At 40.0% G+C, this 18,811-nt stretch overlaps 2 protein-coding genes across 10 annotated transcripts in view; both read left to right on the top strand.

The window, feature by feature from the left end:
- The first annotated feature begins 1,511 nt into the window (after positions 1-1,511).
- LOC111261099 (fatty-acid amide hydrolase 2) lies at positions 1,512-11,685 on the top strand. 6 transcript variants are annotated; one of them, XM_022834338.1, is made up of 10 exons: positions 1,512-1,572; positions 5,135-5,238; positions 6,472-6,678; positions 7,798-8,014; positions 8,171-8,360; positions 8,745-8,904; positions 9,146-9,412; positions 9,918-10,262; positions 10,883-10,999; positions 11,470-11,685. In XM_022834338.1, the coding sequence occupies exons 1-10, from the start codon at positions 1,527-1,529 to the stop codon at positions 11,569-11,571; spliced, it is 1,755 nt and encodes a 584-aa protein (XP_022690073.1). In that variant the 5' UTR covers positions 1,512-1,526; the 3' UTR covers positions 11,572-11,685. The 6 variants fall into 6 exon arrangements, with proteins under 6 accessions (XP_022690073.1, XP_022690072.1, XP_022690075.1 ...); XM_022834337.1 differs by having other exon boundaries at positions 6,406-6,678; XM_022834341.2 differs by lacking the exon at positions 1,512-1,572 and adding an exon at positions 2,939-3,054 and having other exon boundaries at positions 6,406-6,678.
- A 156-nt stretch (positions 11,686-11,841) lies between these two features.
- The window catches only part of LOC111261101 (serine/threonine-protein kinase PAK 2), a 38,909-nt gene continuing 31,939 nt past the window's right edge, over positions 11,842-18,811 (top strand). For all 4 annotated transcript variants that reach the window (XM_022834345.2, XM_022834344.2, XM_086968568.1 and 1 more), the window contains exons 1-2: positions 11,842-14,369; positions 17,340-17,618. The gene's annotated coding sequence lies outside the window, so the exon portion shown is untranslated. The remainder of the gene's footprint in view (positions 14,370-17,339; positions 17,619-18,811) is intronic.

The following is an 18,811-nucleotide window of genomic DNA, read 5'->3' as shown; positions in this document are numbered from 1 at the left end:
ATTACGCAATTAATGGTACCTGAGAGTGGTGGACGTTTATTCAGTTTAGCGGAGATAGGCGAAGATGAACACAGCCTTGCAACACATGTGTCATGCGAGGTCTTCTGCTCATTTCGAATGAACTTGAAAGCCAGTAAAGGTACACTTCTTTAGTTCTATTACATGTTGTTTCTATAACAAATTTTTGACACGGGCTTCCTATACAGCCTGTCCCAAATGGCGGGCAATTTGTCCCATTATTCATGTTGATTTCCTTAGATGTACGTATCTTTGCAAGCTTCTTCTTCTTCTGGTAAACATCACCTTTTCGGTACACCGCTTCGTTAATTCTTTGTATGTTAGTGCTAACATCGAACCACTTCCTTCATGGTGGATTGGTACGAAATTTTCGGTCCACAAATAATTCCGATGACGCTTTGCACCGTACTCGTCAGAACCGAAGCAATACGTTTGTAGCATTAAGCGTCCATTCTCCTCAATGCCAAACAAACGTCTTAACGTCCTCTGCATTCTCCCAGAGGTATCGTCAGACCCTTTAACTCCATTGAACTGTCTCGGAAAGCTGCTACTGTTCCTATCTATGCTAATCCTATTGAAATAAAAATTTTATTGAATAATTCAAATGTTATACTCCGTTGTTAACGGCTACCGTATTGTATTCAGTTATGGAGCGGATGTGTTTCGAAGGTCTAGATTGGTTCAGCTCTTGGATGGATGAATGGAAATACTTTACCCCAGCTAGGATCATCATACTGTTTATTGCGCCAGCAAAATCAAACGATTCCGGGTGCGAACAGAACGATTCTCAAATTTCTCTTTCTAGCATCGCTGAGTGAAGCAGCCTTTACTGAATCTATGCATATTTACTAACATATCGCTAGGGAAGTGATGTCTACATTACATTTAGCTTAACAGACAGAACGAATCCTATGTTTCCTTCTAATAAGCCGAATACAGTATGAGTTGTAGAAACTTCTCCTATCCCATCGATTGGTCGATGGTGATTGACCGACGATTATCAGTGAGTTCTTATCTCGCGTACTAGATCGGTTACTAGACCCTTTGCATTAGATACAACCGTGTATGCAGGCGTCTTGAATTTCGACTTGCTAAAACCGAGGTCTAGAAGCGTATATCTTTGCCTGGCACCTACAATTGTTGTATCTCTTATATTGATGTCATGACTGAGTAAAATTATGGGCCGTTGTTTAAGCTGTGTTTTGTTATGTACAGGCGTTTCTTTCGCACTCTTAAAAATAGCAAGGAGCTATCCGTAAACGGATAACAGTATCAATCTATAATCGCGTATGTATTCATAATATATGAAAAAAACAGTTACCAAAGCTATTTTTTTCTCTCTGCGTAGCTTTTCTCCGTGATAATAAGTAGTCGATTCAGTCATGTACCGCCTCCTATATATACGAGAGAACCATGCATTTAGTTATGGGTCCGTTCCGATTGTAACCATCGTCGTACAGCCATTTCAATTGGAAGCTTTGGATCGTGACGAGTTAAGAGTACTTTTGATGGTAGCCAAGTTATGCCGTCTAGTCTTCCCCAACATCATACAAGGTACATGTTGCATTTTTGTTTTTAGAAAGCTAAATTTTACAAGCCTTATTTTATTATTGGATCCGCTTCCCCGAATAATAGCCCAGACAGTCTACCACGCATGCGTCGTTCGGCGATGCGTGGATCCCTTGACAACAAAATTAATGAGACAGCTTCTTATGTCATCGAAAGCACCTTACACCAGATTCATCACTCGCTAAAATTGAGCTGCGTTACGCTTAACGCTAAAGGTTAATCTAATAGGCCAAAAAGGATTTTTCGTTGTATCTATCGCGAGTAGTTCCTAAAACGTTTTGCCTAGATCAATGGGCAAACCATGTGCGTTTGGACTATATGACTCATATACTTTCCGCCGTTAAAATTAATAAACATATATTAACGATATGAGATCTATTTCATTGTCAGCACAATATCTGATCTCTTCAGTTCTTTTTGACGTTGTTGCAGGCTCCTTATTTAGAGTACTCGTGTAGAAGTTGCAGTTCTACCTTTATAATGGTTTAATTTCAACTCCGTATAAAGCAGGCACAGATTTATGAAACCTCATTGGTTGTGCGTTGGAGATTCTAATTATTGGCCTGCTTCGGTTGTCTTACAAAAGCCAAGAGAAAATGAGAATATTTTTTCAGGTCTCATTGTTATTCATGCACTCATGTTGATTTTTGGACCTTGCATTTGTACATTTTCTAAAGCACCAACAAGCTTAATTCAAGACCTTTTTTAACCGGGACGATCCGAGTAGTCTCGCGTATATACTCTGGCCAACTGCCCCCTATACACTTTATCATACAAAACGCATTTAAAAAAAAAAAAGGAAAACAACCGATGTAGTCTAATTTTGTACGAACTGATGTTCTTTAAGGTTAAAATAATGTATGTTTAATATGTTCATTAAGATAGAATAATATAAAAAAATAAAAATGTCGAAAATAATTTAAGTGGCACTTGAAGTTTTCAGGCCGTCCTACTACACACAACTGTTGTTACATTCCACTTAGTGTCAATATAAAACCCCACGTGTCATCACACAATTATTACAGTGTAATTTCTTCTACCAAAACGTGTCTGATTATTCCTATTTATTTAGACAAAATCGTGCGACCGCATACGCTGCTTTATCGCACAGCTGAGTGAACCGTCTGTAAATGAAAATCTGTACCTCGCACGTGACAAATCTGTCAGTTGGTGACAACTCGTGTGGTGGTTACGAGAATGTTCGCGGTGTTACCTGTCCTGTGACACCATTTGATTCCTTTAGCAAAACGTGCATGGCTTCAGCGGTGATGTGGAGAAACTTGAGGTAGCCACATTCAAACAACTTCGAACGACGAGACTTTTTGTATATACGTTTTTTTTTCTTACCAGTTATAGGAATTTTCTGATACGCTGCGCATTTCCTAATCTAATTGTACATTTATCGTTCAGATGCTACTTGACTGCTTCCTCGTCCTCTGGCTTCTTAAGGCCACGCATCCAACTAAGGTGCTTCAGCTAGGTGTAATGTTAGGCAACGATCTTTGCAAACTTTTAGACTTTATTTACAGTTTTGGTGTATTCGTCGAATGTGTTTGAAGAATCGTCACTGTCCGGCATCTTCAAGTACCGATATCGACATGCCCATAACATTAAAATGGTTCTTTTTTAGATGGTCGACAATTTTGTTGTAAGTTTATTCTTGCGGTTTTTTAGGGAGAATATCTGCTTCAAATCTTGTAGATGAAGTGTGTGACGATTTATCTGTCCTCGGAAGAATCATCAAGCGCACCGTATGTAGTAATCCAATTTCAAGGCGTGATCTTTTGTCACTGTCGTATGTACGATATGGTGTAGGGTAGTGTGATCGTTCATTACGAGCTCGGTATTTGCTAAAGCAAATCAACCGCTTGCAGTAGCTTAATGTTGTTATTTGGCGGTGAAGGCATGGTACGAGGTCTACCATTCTAAATTAGTAATAATCGCTAAGTGTTGAAAGCAAATTTTCCGAAACGGGAAATGCGTACATTTCTTCAAAAGTTACAGTATTTTGAATACATATTCATTCGATTCGCTGGCTACCTAACTACGTGCACCTTTTTTTTACAACTGGTACGCACCGAAATCTACACTTAACAATGCGTTCTATTTTCGTCGCGTGACTTTTTTGGAAAGTGGAGAAGACTTAAACTGTACTTAACTAGTAATCTCTAGACTTGACTAATAAAGTTCGGTAAATATATTCCAAGGAATTCCTTGTATTAATCTCTATGTGCCACAGATAACATTAGTTACGCAGTGGCACAACTTCTTCTCGATTCAGGCATATTTGTCCACCTAATAAAATGATGCAAAGTTTAGCATAAACCTTACTTTCAATTCCAAATACATTATACGCGTTCCTTTTACTATATGTTTACTTTTGGCCTGCCAACGCTTCTTAAAATTTGCGGCAGCTATTCGTTTACTATTAAATGTGTCCCGTTTAGCGACATAGGTGGCTCTACCTAGCGACAGAAGCAGGTACCATTGTGCATATACTATAACATATAACGTCAATAGGAAAAAGCCGAATGAAGTTAGCAAAAACTCAATTTCTTTAACGCTATGCGATCATATCTCGGAGAAAAAAACATATGGTAATCGGTTGCTGGCTGACCATGGCGTTACTTAAAAATCGGCGTATTTCTGTTCAAAATTCGTGATCGAAGCTCCATTTTTGTTCATGTGACACTTGATGCTCAAACTAATTGTGTTATATTTAAATAATGTACGCTGTAAAGTTAGTGAAGCTTTTACTGAAGTTCATTCGTCGAGACTATACACAGCAACAGGTCAGTCAACTCCGTCAGCTAGTCGACCACCGACTGCAGAGCAGCCTGATGGTGACTGTTCCATAGAAAGAAACAGAGAGGTAGTCGTACATTACGAATGGGCAGGATGAAAGAGTTTAGTTACGTTTTTTTTTTTCAATATAAATTGTTCGAAAATTGTATATCGCATGCGACCGTAGTCACATGATCATGAAATTTACGCAAAATTATAAGCCCGAAATATAGCACTACTCTTTATTCAATTTTGCCATGTCTATCAGATTATTAATTGTCCATTCAAAATCTTTCAACAAGACCAGATGCATAAATCCAGAATAAAATTCATTTCCGTTTGCCTTGTGTTGACTAAAGGCTTGCCCCCTTAAGGACGATCCTCTCCTAGAGCAAGTATTTCAACTACGTCCTAATCACAGTAAAAATTGCAACGGCAATTATGGAGAATGACAGAAGTAAAACAATGAATCAGTGTCAAGCTGAACCTAAAATACATCTCCGACATATAAGTAATGGAAGCTAACTGCTGCGTTAACCAATTACATACTACGTAATGGATAGAACACAATATGCATCTATCTATAAAGTTTCGGCGAGTTTACTCGTACTTCGTATCTGTTTCATTATGTTTGTCTCTCGTTTTTTTCCGGTATGTTTAGCACAAGCAAATATCGTTACATTGAGAAATCTCAAGTCCAGTCCAGCCCATTAAACTGTTGGTAACTTAAAAAAAATATTTCCATTATTATATTGGTTTTCAGTTCTACTGACCGGAGAATTGCAAGACGCCTTGGTAATAAAGACATTTGCCTCAGAGGAGCAAACATGCGATACGGACTCTAACTATTCCCTGTCTCTATTTCTGGTATTTGATTTTCATTTTGCCTACTTGTACCTATTAACTTTAGTTAATTAACTATAGCTTCTAGCCTTCAGTTACCGAACTTACTAAAATGTGTTTTTTTTTATATTCTCATGTTTTCTTTATTCGACACGCAAGCCTATTTACTACTCTTCTGTTACGCTGAAAAAGATGTTGATAGTTATAGATAGGTAGGCGTAATATGCTACTCATATACGCTAGTATTTAGTATGTGATCTCCATCTACAAAAGAACTAAGAGCAAACACTTGTACCAATTGTACCTAAAACAATTGTTATTAAAAAAAAAGTAGACCTAATGTTTTCATGATAAACGTTTTAGATCCACTGGATAAAGGTCGCTTGACGTGTCTAGTTGTTGATTCACGCAAAGGAATTATTACTGCGATATTTATGGTACATCATCGCTCAAAGGGAGCCATATAATAGTCTTAAGGATTATATCACAGAGGAGGAAACACGCTTGTAGCTCTGAAATAGATATAAAAAACAGAAACGAGTTCCATTAAATAATCTCATGAGTCAGACTATCGTACTGCATTGAAATAAGCAAAAGGATTTATAAGGAAAGATAAATTTGATCTTTGTTTATTATATAGTAAGATTTTTGGCTACAGGAGCATAGGCTAAATCGCACAATGTAGCGAACTATAATACATGATGTATATAAATAATGATGTATATAATACATAGCATCAAAAATCAGAATTGTTGATTGGGTTGCAAGAGTATGAACGACTATTTAGAAGACTGGCGAAGCACATGCTTATGAACAGCGCGAAGAGTAGACGCCAGTTTTTTGTCATCAACAACTCCACTTCGTAATTTACCGTAAAAAAGCTACCTCGAACTAAACATGTCAACAGTTGTTTATTTACTCACTCATTTATTTATTGGCGAACGCTGCAATTGCGATAGGCGTTCCGCTACCTTGTCACTAATATTTTTAGTCGACAAAAGGCGGATTGCATGACATTTCAGAATTACCGTAGCCGAATACAGCCGTCCACAGCAGGGCAAAACTGAAGCCAGCTTTATGGAGAGTAATCTAAGCTGCTAAGTGGCGTCTAGGAATTTTCACCTGACAGGAACAATGTTACAGAGTCGATAACTAACGCCATCTTGTTCACCAAATAGACCATTTATCTAGTTCAACAGGCGAGAGTGCTCCATAGAGATGTTTGCTATGCCCTGGATAACAAAACACGTTCGCCAGTTTCTCAGTCTCACGATGGCAATGTGGCTACGCGTCTTTCATTTTTTGAGCGAGCTACTTACGTTCGCCACTATCCGAATCTACGACACCGTCAAGTATTTGTGGCATCAAGGATTTCGCGATGGTCGGCGGCGGCTTCCACCAATTCGGAGCGAATTTCTATCCTATTCGGCAACGAAACTAGCTAGGATGATTCGCGAAAAGAAGGTAGGCACAGAAACAAGAGCTGTGCATAAGTGAGTGTCTAGCCGTGGAAAAAACAAGTTATGCATTAAGGAAAACATCGCTAGAAACAATATTACTACTGTTCTTATTGATATAGTCATAACGCTAAGAGGTTTGTGTAATACGCTGGGCACAGTTTTAGCAGGACAGTAGAAGTTGTTTGTTTTTTTTTTATTTGCCTGCAACAGAACGAACAAACAAGCCGTACCCATAAGGTATTTTTAGATAGAACAAACTGGGACGTATTACGACCGCAATAAACCGGCCAATAATTACCGAGGCTCGACCAAGTGGCATACGCGCTAGGCCAACACGAGACGGCATATACAGTCTAGAGATCATCTACTTTACTTGCATGGACTCCATTCGAGCAAAGCTTAACGACACGTATCTACTTCTATATGGAACCAATTCAAGAATAAGTAACCTCAATCTACATGATGACTCAAATGGACTATTTGTATATTTGATGAACCGTAACATAGTCAGTCCTATAATTATGTGACTTTAAGTATTTTGACGAACAATACTGTTAAACAAGTTACGAACAAGTTAGCAGTGTTTAATCGTTCATTAAATAACATTTCAACCACTTTATCTTTCTATATAAGGAAGCGGATTATAAAAAGTGGATGGGAACTGGGCTTTACGTGTATTGTGCCCCGTGTTAGACTCGATAAACCAGAATCAGAAATAGGGATTCTCTATGGCACTAAGGGTTTTATATCCAAATAGAATGAAGGTACGCAAAAACTTGAACTACTCGTCTTTACATACGAATGAAAAACCAATTGTGTAACGTTAATTAAGAATAAAGGAAGTTCTGCCGCCTCTATGAAGTCGCCCGTACGTGCTTCAAACACTTCCCTTAATCAGTTTAATTTTAAGGTATATATTAATTTCTGATCACTGCTTTCATTGACTAACGTCTGTTTTGCAAATATACATACGTGCTCCTTTGCATAAAGCGTCTCTGATAGAGACGCTTTATAAAGAGATTAAAAGCATAATGATATTATGCTTTTTCGAACGTCGTTCCCTTTTAGCTTTTCAAAACATTCACAAGGGTATTGATATAACAGAGTACATATGTCACTTTAGTTAACGTCGGAACAACTGGTCAACGCAGTGATTGCCCGTATCCGTGAGGTCGACCCCCTTCTTCATGCAGTTGTTGAAGATCGTTTCGAGGCCGCCCTTGATGACGCGCGTCAGGCCGATAAAGAGCTGGCAGCCTGTACGGACGTCGAGGAACTTGCCAACAAGAAACCCTTCCTTGGCGTCCCTTTTACGGTCAAAGATTCCATTAGTGTTCAAGGTAGACCTAAACAACTTCAACGAATTATATCTAGTGGTAAACAAATGGTTTTAATAGAACTTGTATTGTGTAGTGAAATCGAAGTTAGCCCACAAACGAAAATACAAGAGCGCAGGTCATTAATGGTAATATTTATTCGATGTCGCTAATTTACAGGAATGCTAGCGACCTGTGGTAGCAAAACACGTCGCGGTGTCCGCGCAAAAAAGAACGCCGTCTGCGTTGCCCGCATGCTAACCGCAGGTGGAATACCTTTGGCTATTTCGAACGTACCTGAGATGTGTCTTTGGGTCGAAAACGGGAATCACCTTTATGGTCGCACCAACAACCCTTATGATTTGCACAGGTTCGTAATGCATAGATACATAGGTATTACGTATAGTTGATGGAAATCTCCTAGCAACGTAATCTAGACGAGCAGAATTAGTTCATTTACGAACTAAGACCTACATTTCGTTTAATTAATCATGTAGCTAACTTTGTCGCATTATGCATATGCTTCTTTTTGCATGTTAGTTAGATCTATGCAAATGTATGCAGAGGCAAAAGAAAGCGATGCAGCCTGCAACTCAGGCAAAGCTTTCTACAGATAATTCGGTAGATTATTTCCTACGAAGCAACCATATTTAAGCTATCAGTAGGCTTATAAGTCGGCAGTTCACGGAGGAACAAACAAAAAATGCTCGTAGATCACTATATAACAGTTTTCCACCACGTTAAAATTATGCAGGACCCCTGGTGGCAGCAGCGGTGGTGAGGGTGCCCTGGTAGGGGCCTGTGCATCAGTTTGGGGCGTTGGTACGGATATTGCAGGTTCGGTCCGCCTCCCATCGGCGTGGTGCGGTATTTTCGGTCATAAGCTCACCCCAGGGTGCCTTACGCGTGAAGGAGTTAGTGAAGTTTTTCAGCAATTGTGATTGTTAGATGATCGCTTCTATCCATTTGTAACGATTTTAGTGCTAATCTAATAAATATGATTTCCACGAGCAAATTGTTAGCTTTTGCCTATTCACGATAGATCAAACGTTCATCAAGCATGAATTCTAATAAAGTCCATCTCATTCTAAGTGCATAATAAGGAGCTGAAGCTCTCTTTGGTCGATTACTAGTGGACCGATGTGTTTCTTACAGGTGCTGCCTGCGACGGGCCAAGAAATAAAATCCCTCATTGGAATTATAGGACCAATGGCACGGTCTACGGAGGATTTAGTAGCTATGTTAAAAATTATGGTAGATGATCCTGCAGCTCTAAGACTCGATGAGCCAGTCGAACTCCGTGAGCTCAAATATTACTTCTGCGACAACGAGGGGGCCTCTTACATTTCTGCGATTCAGCCTGAGGTTCGCCTACAGGTCCATCGGGTTGTAAACTTTATCAAAAACGACCTTAATGCCGAGGTACGATTAGCCACAAATGAATGCATTGTGAATATTTCGAAGAAGAGATAAAATCATTTTCAACGTAGCGTTGGAGCCATCTTATGTAATGTAGCTCCTGTCTGTTTTATTCTTCCTATAACCTAATGCAAACGGCCAGTAAGCAGTGGAAGTATCGTAGAAAATCTAGAGTGATGCATTACTTTAGATATTTCTGAAAGAGCTAAATCTTTGCTTGATTGTGGTTCTCATGTACGCATGTTAATCATTAATGTTTTGTTGTTGTCGTTGCTAAGTTGAAAGGGCTGCAAGGGACTTGTCTGCAACGTAATTGACCTTTACCTAGAAATCATGTTACCTAAATTAAGGACAACAACACTAATATCAGTGGAGTCGTGCATGAAAATGTTTATTCATAATCCATTCCTGGATTGTTACAACAAATCTCATTCAAACGCGCACCTATTTGTATCTTTTCTTAACGATAATATATAGAAATGGACATAAATGAAATTTTTTGTCGCAGATTAAGCCGTTTCCAGATGCAGAGCAGATGATCCGAGGTTCTTACTACTGGCTTGCTCAGTTCGCTGCTTACGGTGCTCCTCCGCTTAAATTTAGCTTCGATGAGCACGGAAACGCATGGGACCCAATTATGGAATTGATAAAACATGCAGGAGGCTTTTCCGAACGGACCATCCCCGGTATAACTATAAGTTTGCTCGATGAAATGTATCGGAATAACCCCGACAAATGTCGAACAGATTTAGAGCAGTTCGAAGAATTCAAAAAACGGATTTACGATCTCTTGAAAAATGATGGTATTCTCGTTCTTCCATCCAGCCTATCGGTAGCACCGTTTCACCACGGGGTATGCAATTTTCAAGTTAGTTCTGTTCTTTGACAGGATATAGCCTTATATTGTAATAACATTACTTGCATTACTTTGGGATGGATCAGATACATTATTAGCATTAGCAAATTAACTTAAATTGTCGCGACCAATATGTCCGAAGCGATATGAAATAAACGGTAGAGTCAAGAAACAAACCGAACGCTGACTTCAGTGTTTGGTTAGAGCTTTATTTTGCTAAATATAAGTTACCTACTTACCCTTTGAACTTAACAAAATGCTGATAAGTTAATTAAGAAATCTGACACGAATACTCATTTTTTTACGAGATCATTACTACTATGTCGTTACTACTATAGTGATCATCTCGTAAAAATTATTTTTGGTGGCATGAAGAGTCATTAAAAACCTATAGAACTTTTAGTGAAAATGACCGATAAAGCGTTTCAGTAGTCAAATTGTAAAACGGTCAAAAATCCTATGTAGGCCTGTAAGGCCATCAAGGATGGCCTAAAAATGTTTGGGTAACGGAAAAGATTTCTAATTTCGAATTATTTACAACTTCAGATAGTATTCTTAATATTACAGCGCTGGGCATGATTAACACGATTCCGCGTTTGCTGCCTTCATCTTTCTAGACACTGTGTCATCCTGCATTGTATCTCGGCCTGGCGGGACTCATCAACATCTTGAAACTTCCCAGCACAGTGGTTCCTATGGGACTCAGTTCTCGGGGCATACCGCTCTCAGTACAGGTTCGTGTTTGCTGCAAAGTTGAAACATATCAGACTGAACGGTCTGATGACAGTAAAACTTGATCCCGCATATCAGAAATCGACACAGTTCCTTATTTCTTCGTAGATACTGTAATATTAGCAGACGGCTATCAGACACGTCGGTGTGATAATGATCCGATCTCTAGAGCGTCATTATTGCAGGCTTACGTTCTTAAGTAACTTTTCTTTAACGAAGTAACTTAACTATTCTGGTATTTATTTCGTGCCAATTCCAAGTTGAGCAGTTGTTTGATGATACGATTGGACTAGTACGAGCTTGAAAGCATGCAAGCTTAGGTTATATTATGTTTTTGATTATTCAAGGCGATTTTAGACTCACACATTTCATAATTTTTCTTAAACCCGGTCCTATATGGCGGGTGTCCGGAAGAAAAGACATTACCGCGATAGTGTGGCGACTAATGTCTTCATTATTTTTACACTTACAGATAATTGCTGGACACAGCAACGATCGCCTGACCCTAGCCTTTGCGCAGAAGCTGGAAATGAAATTCGGAGGATATGTCCCACCCTGTGAAATCATTCGTTGATTACTGGCCGTGACTGACTCTTTTATAGGAGAGTTTTGTCAATAGCTTAATCATAAGCAGTAACCATATAATTAAATATTAATTCTTAATAAATGACGATTAAAATAAAGGTAATGTTTAGGACCATTTTTATTTCTATAAAATCTTAATATATTGTAATTAACGGAAAAATAAACCTTTGACTTTACTCAAATGTTCATATCGTATTTCAAAATAATAAGTATAAAAAATTATATTATAATTCTTACAACAAAAATGTTTTTAACATTCTACTAATTTAAATGACGTTAAATTTTGCTTGTGTTGAACGATGGCCTGGACTTTAATTAAGATAAAACGTGGTAAAGGCCGTTGTGCTATGATGGTAATAAGACCCTTCTACTTTTCAACTACCGAAAATATTTAGAGCACACAGACAAGAAAAGGATGAAATTGAATATTGTTGAGATTATTATTATATGGAACTACACAGGGTAAAATATATGAAATGAGCAGTATTATAGTATATCCTCTTTACTATATCGAATAATTTCAATCTTTTCTCTACGGGGAAAATTATTTACACTTGTTAATTATAACGATCCGGACATCGCTTGTTAGACACTGAATCAACTCGAAGACATTACTATTATTATTGAAGCCATACTAAAAATCGAGCGTAAGTCAATGACTCCCAATTAATATGTAGATTTTACATAGCAGTTACTCGTTCAAATGAATGTAAACAAGAAAAAAACGAACAAATCTATCTCAACGCATCATCATTTCACGTTTATTCGCTACTACGTTATTACTTTAAACGTTTAGAACTAACGCCCCTTCCTTTCCGGTAATTGTGTCAGCAAAGATCATCTCATAATGGTGCTGTGCTCGCCTACGCCAATGTTTGCTTCCACTGTACTCGCCATGCCTCGACACTCTATTCCTCTCTCCCATTCGTGCTGCGTCTGGATGAGACCATCGTTGTTTTGAACGTCGTTTTCGTCTGCTGCTGTAGCAGAAACAGTCGGCCGCTGCCGCCGCCGCAGTACCACGAAGAAACATGTCGTCGTCGGAGTGAGCTAGGACGGAAAGAAAGCGAGAGAAACAAAGTGCCGTGCTCGGGTTTCTTGCGCTACGTAATCGTAGAGTAGTCGAATTAGTAGGTGGTGATGCTGTTGGTGGCTCCATCCACTCCGCCAGGGGGCTGTGTACAAACGACGAATAGCTCTCTGTCTGTCTGTCTGTCTGTCTTCGTTTACCTGTCGGCCTTGCGACCGCTGTCGGTGCTGTGGAAGTTTCTGCGTGTTTGGGTCTGCTGCTAATACTGCTGCTCTGTATTTTGTCGACTCTCGTAGTGATTCGGCGGCGAGGCACTCCTAAAGACACAGCACCGAAACGGACGACGGGAACAGATCACGACAAAAATCTGCGCCAGTGGCAGCACTGGCAAAAAGCAGACTGTGCAACTTAAGTGTTGACTGGACGCCTCCCGACCGATCACTACGAACTTACAGCAGGCAGACAAACCACCCAGCTAATGAGCTGTTCTTAGTTCGTGTAGTTGAACCGATATCAGCCGCCGCAGCAGCAGTGAAAAAAAAAAACAAGTAGTTGGAGCTCCAGCGCTCGATGTGTTCGTCGTCTTTTTTAGCGTCGAATCGGCGCCTGTTTGACGGATTAGTCGGTTCGGTCTGGTGAATAAGACGGGCGCCGTTACTTTACTTGTTAGAGTGGCGCGGCGACTCTGCCTCTATTGCACTCTGTACAATAGTTGTTTTACATCTCTGACTGCCTGAGGGATTTCTCGTGTGCGGTTCAGTTCGCTTGCTGACTGGGGGAGGGGATGGGGTGGGGTGGTGGGGTACCGGAGTGAGTACGTTTACTCTAAGTACGGCTCCTATGGGCTGCTAACCTCCGTCCCTGCCAGCCTGGTGCGGTTGTTGATCACAGGGGAGCAGTTACGACTAAGGTTTCCCTATGTATGAGCGAATAGTCCAGCCTGCGAGAGATGTGATGTCCTGCTGAGGTGTTGGGGGCACCACACACCTCTTCAAATTCGCGAGAAGACGGCTGGATAAACACTGTCTAAATCGCAAAGCGATTCGCTCTTTCGCGAATGCATCCTTTATGTGAGTGTGTGATAGTTACGTGTGACTCCATCGGAATACCAACATCGTGAATGTTTGCGTGCATTCTTCGAAGACCCTCCGCTATCATTATTGCGACTAATTATTGGTTCGGGTACATAGATAACCGTAGCTCTGCGCTGCATGTCGGTCACGGAAATTGATTTATTGCTACTACTGCCGCGTTGAAATGCTGTTGTATTTGGACCAGAGTGACAACATCGGAGGCGACAAGAAACGGTACAAGCGCGTGCAGAAGCCATAGTAGCATACTCTCTGCGACTCCATCATCGTGGTGCAGGAGAATTTCCTGCTGTCAGCGTGAAATGTGTGGGTGTGAGGTCGCTCGCGGTTCAAACCATTTCACGTTTGAAGACAGCGCTATAAAATGAATAGTTCATGCTTATTTATGGGCTTTTGACGAACACCACACTTTAGGCGACTGCGTTTCGGAAGCAAAGAAGGACGAGCGTTGCGAAACATCTCTAGCTAAAACTGTTGTGCTCTTTGCACGTTGACGCCGATCAGAAGAAATCCAAACAGAGATGTAGAGATTGAGAGGTGGCGGTAATCGTTGTCCGTCGCGTCTCCTCTTCGTAAACAGTTCTATTACTGTCGACTTCCTGAGATTCGTGTGGGATAAGGAATTCTTTTCAAACATCGGCTCAGCTTCCGCTAGTGTCACCCCAGGTAAGCGGTTTCCCTGATTTTGCTTATGTACGCACGTGGTGAACGTGCGATTATCCTTATTGCGGGTCTTCTTTTTGAATTTACGATCTGAACTTGTTGGAATGAATGCATTATATATTCCTGGATGACATTGGACGCAGTGTTGAGTGCAGGGCTCTCTACATGTCGTTATGCAGGACCACACATGGGTACTTGGGCGTGCAGTACGAATGTATTTAATACACATAACGCTAAATACTACGACGTTAACGTTATCACTGTCAGGTTCCACTGCTCTGTCGATTGATAGTATTTATTTGGTAGAGAATAGACAGACGCTGTCATTTAATAAAGGGTTAATCCTTTTGAACTGTCGCTAAGCAGCAAACTATATTGCAGAGTGCGTCGCGGGGAGTGCTATCTACATTAATATATTTAGCGCTCAGACGTACAGCTATCAGCGACACAGTGGTAATGACGGCGTCCGTACACGAAATGTTTCATTGATTTATTGATATATTTACTGAAGGTATATAATATTAGTTTATGGTTCTCTTTTTCATATTGACGCTTTTCCACACTTGCTATGTTCATCACCCTGCGACACTATACTATTGTAACAGCTTTCTCATTCTATACAGCTGATGCGACTTTTTGTTGTGTGTCTGCGACGACTGAACTCCTTCCTTCGACAGTGGGTAATAGGTCGAGTAGAGTCATAATGCTGTCATAGTACAGTGTATGTATATATAGTGTTATGACAACGGCTATTAGCATAATGACTAGATTAGAACTAGAACAAAAACGGGTAGAAAAGACGACGAGGCGAGTTGTCTCTTCCAATATATCCAATGGTTGCTACGATACAGACCTGTCTCCTAAATAGGATAAAGCGTGAGTGTAGATGATTTTTGCTGTTGCGTTGCTTCTGTCTATAGACGGTCGGTCTGTTTGTATCAGTTTGCTGTTTTCTTGCACGGTTTATGGGTCGGTCTTGTATTGTGCCATGAGCGAGGATAATGGCGTTGCCAGTGGCGACAGTATAGTGTAGATGCTCCCACGGATCTGGCAGTTTTCAGCTCCCTAAAAGCTGTTCATGAATCATCATCTTTGCTTTATCTCGCATCTATTCTTCTTGGTTGTGGCCTGCTCTGCAATGAAACGAACTGATTAAATAACTTGTCGTAGTATCGTAATATATAAACATTATGAATGCAGGACACAGAACGAACACGATTCGCAATTATGGCCAGCTGGAAAATTACGTGCGACTTCTTTGCTAGATCGTAACAAGACCGTTGCCAGTTAAGCCACAACAAGCTGCCATATACGCGCCGGTGTGGTTCATGATGCTGATCATCATTTCTAACTACATTGCCATATTTAACTGGTGAACAAGGATCAAATACTTAGGAATAGGTGTTTATAATCACTGTTTTTGCTGTTTACAGACTCTGTATCGAACTATTTGTTTGATCGTCCTGCCACTTATGTGTACATTTCATTTTTTATATATCATACAAATACACTAAGAGAAAACTTCTAGTGTTCTTAGCTAGTATTTTTAGTAAACATCTTGCTTGTGCTAGTAGTCCTAAACCTAGGCTAACATTTTTGAGTCAGAGGCTGAGTGTCGTTGACACCTGCTTCTTATATTCAGACAGATCTTGGTTGACCTATGTCTATCCAGATATGCGCGTCGTCTTTTTCTCTTTTAGCGTGCGGCGTAGCCTTACTCACCCTATATTATAATATGGCGATACATATGTCTTGCTTATTATTTTCTTACGCGGGACGTCCGTTGTTCACTAAACGCGATCTGCCGCGTTAACCTTGCGAGTTCTAAGCGCCAAGCTCTGCGATATCTCTTGAGATCAGACGGTTGAAATAGTCTTCTATTGATCGAGTTGGCAGTGGTCAGCAACTCACTTGGGTGGTTGAGTTTTCTGTTTCGCGCACGAACCTTATTCCTTGTGCCACAGTGCATTTCCCTATTTTTTTTGTCTTATACTCGGTCAGCGGCTTTTTCTTCCCGTATGTTTCCGCTACTTGCGTACATCAGCGTAACAGTCGAACAGCGATAGCCTATATTTCACGGGTGGTATGCCTGTTTTATTTTCATATACAGCGCATACTTCTGTGTGGTGAAGCGCTATGTCAACAGTATGGGTATAACAGGGATACTTACACATGTTATGATAGCGCACCCAAGAAAATCGAATGCAGTACACTAGCAACATCGCTTCTACCTCTACATCGTTGCACGAGGACTGTCTATCTAATTATTTCTCATTAGTGGGGACATCAGCATACGCCAGATTTTGCTCAATTTGCGATTCTTCGCTTTCATTCCATGGCCTACTGGAGTAGGCCGTGTGGATCTCTTGCTGTTCGAAGCATCAATCACTCCTTCTATTTTTGTTCTCTGATCTATATGGTACTTAAATATCTCGCCTTTCGGAGCGGACAGTAAATGTTTGGATGGATAGATTCAGAGAGGCAAATTACTAACGTTAATTAGTCATCAGGAATTTGTCTGTACGAGCAAATCTTTTATTTGTTCCTAGCGCTTTTAATTTCTTTAGATTGCTCGCTTGATGGAACGGCCAGGTATCTCGAAGAGACATTTTAGTTTGTTTGTTTGAGTTCTGCAAGCATAGCAGAATGTTACTCCATTTTTGTCTGTGTGAGACTTTTAATGAACAATATAGTTGGGGTTTTTATAGTAGTTTACTAGGAAATTTCTCCTTGTCTACTTGAAGTAAATAATAATAACAAAAGAAAAAAGAAAAATTGATACCAATATACCCTGTTGACGAATTAGCGATACGTGCAATTGAAATGCCTATATATCCAAATCCCTGGAAGTGGCTAAAGGCAATGCTTTGAGAATTAAGCCAGTATGAAACAATATGATACGGCCAGGCTTTGGACACAATTAGGCTAACCCTTATTTGTTTGCGATGTCTCGTCTCATGTGCAACTCCTTAGTGGACAGGTATTACTGCGGCGCAAGAACGGCTTGCTGACGGACGTATGGGACCTAGTGGATTTCGAGTTTAGTGTGCTAAACTCAAAATCGTTTAGGTCGTCCGGGACGGACAGAACTGTTTCGAAATCGATCTGCTAATAGATGAAGGTTGTGACCCGCTAACGGGATACGAAGGGGCAAGTCATTTGGATCTATCGTGTCCGAAGTGGCTTTTCAAACTAGTATTACCCGATTGCCGTAAGGCCCAAAATGGACATTAGCAATTTTGAAAAAGTAAGGTACGTAGACTAAGTGCCAGCACGAATATTGACGAACCTCAATAAAGAACTGAGAAAAGTCTGTCTAAGGGTAGAGGTCATGCTCTTCTATGGTTAGTAAAAGTTTGAAAACTTGAACATTTTTAAAAATAGAGAAATTTTTTTTTTGTGGATTCTCTATGCTGTTAGATGGAGATTTTGGAATAGGCGTACAACTGGAACATCTTGTTTTGTACATCGTCTCGCTAGTCTAGATTTTTGATTCGGGACTATCATTTTTATATCGGTTTCGATGCTAACAATTTTACAACGTCGCCAGAATCCTGTAAATGTTGCACAAGAAATCTGTGTCCAAGTTATTTACATAGCTGAATTTACAGATTCTTTTTTATTTAATTATTAATAATCTCTCTATGCATGGTTGTTTCTTGCTAATGTAGCAATACTGTTACTGTCTAATGCGTACAATTCATACAACCTGACTGATGTTGAAGATAAATACAAAAATACATAGATCAAAGCCAACTAACATATTCGGTATATAATTTTCATCAACATTTTGCGATTGACGGCTTTGCAGTGCATTGCGGTCAAACACCGGTGAACGCAAACTTGTGCAAATGCCATGAGATTAACACATGCCTAAGCCTAGGTCATATCCTGGATGACTTTTTTCAATACATTTTTCATACATAGTTTGCAATTTGATGAAACTGCAGGCCAAAAACTTATGGTGTTGTTAATTACGTTATGTAGCTTTGATTGTAAGTCATTAGCTAGTATTATAATGAATATAGAAGTTGGAACGCAGTTTCATATGCCTGTGTGTAAAATTTTCATTTGTAAGGTAAAGTTAAATGATTCAGCTCGTGCAGTAATAGATTTCTTTTTGAAAAATGCACCCATTTTTACTTTTAACTAAATATCGTTTGTTGGATTCAGTCATATTCTATCGCAGTTGTCCATTAGCTTGATTAGGTAGTCACATGTGAAATTACGCAAAGGCAGCGCGGGACCGTCTAGAGTGAGTGCTCAAAGTATTTCTGGCATCTCTATATTGACTCAGATTATTAATGTGGCCTTCACTCGAAAAAATCCACTTCTAGTCATGCAAATTGGACCTGATTACTACTCTTAATTCTAGTAGGTCCAGCACGAAATTATGCATAGCAGCGTTCGTACAGCGTAGTCTACTGCTCAGCAAGCCTTACAGA

Source organism: Varroa jacobsoni, unplaced genomic scaffold (genome assembly GCF_002532875.2).
Source record: "Varroa jacobsoni isolate VJ856 unplaced genomic scaffold, vjacob_1.0 scaffold_518, whole genome shotgun sequence".
Lineage (NCBI taxonomy): Eukaryota > Metazoa > Arthropoda > Arachnida > Mesostigmata > Varroidae > Varroa > Varroa jacobsoni.
Note: the sequence above shows the minus strand (reverse complement) of the source record. Positions and strands in the feature narration are given on the sequence as shown.

Coding starts and splice junctions, on each gene's coding strand:
- LOC111261099 (XM_022834339.1), top strand. CDS start 4,283: ATGCTCAAACTAATTGTGTTATATTTAAATAATGTACGCTGTAAAGTT. Junction 5,239..6,405: donor ATTCCCTGTCTCTATTTCTG/GTATTTGATTTT, acceptor CCATTTATCTAG/TTCAACAGGCGAGAGTGCTC. Junction 10,263..10,882: donor TAGCACCGTTTCACCACGGG/GTATGCAATTTT, acceptor TCATCTTTCTAG/ACACTGTGTCATCCTGCATT.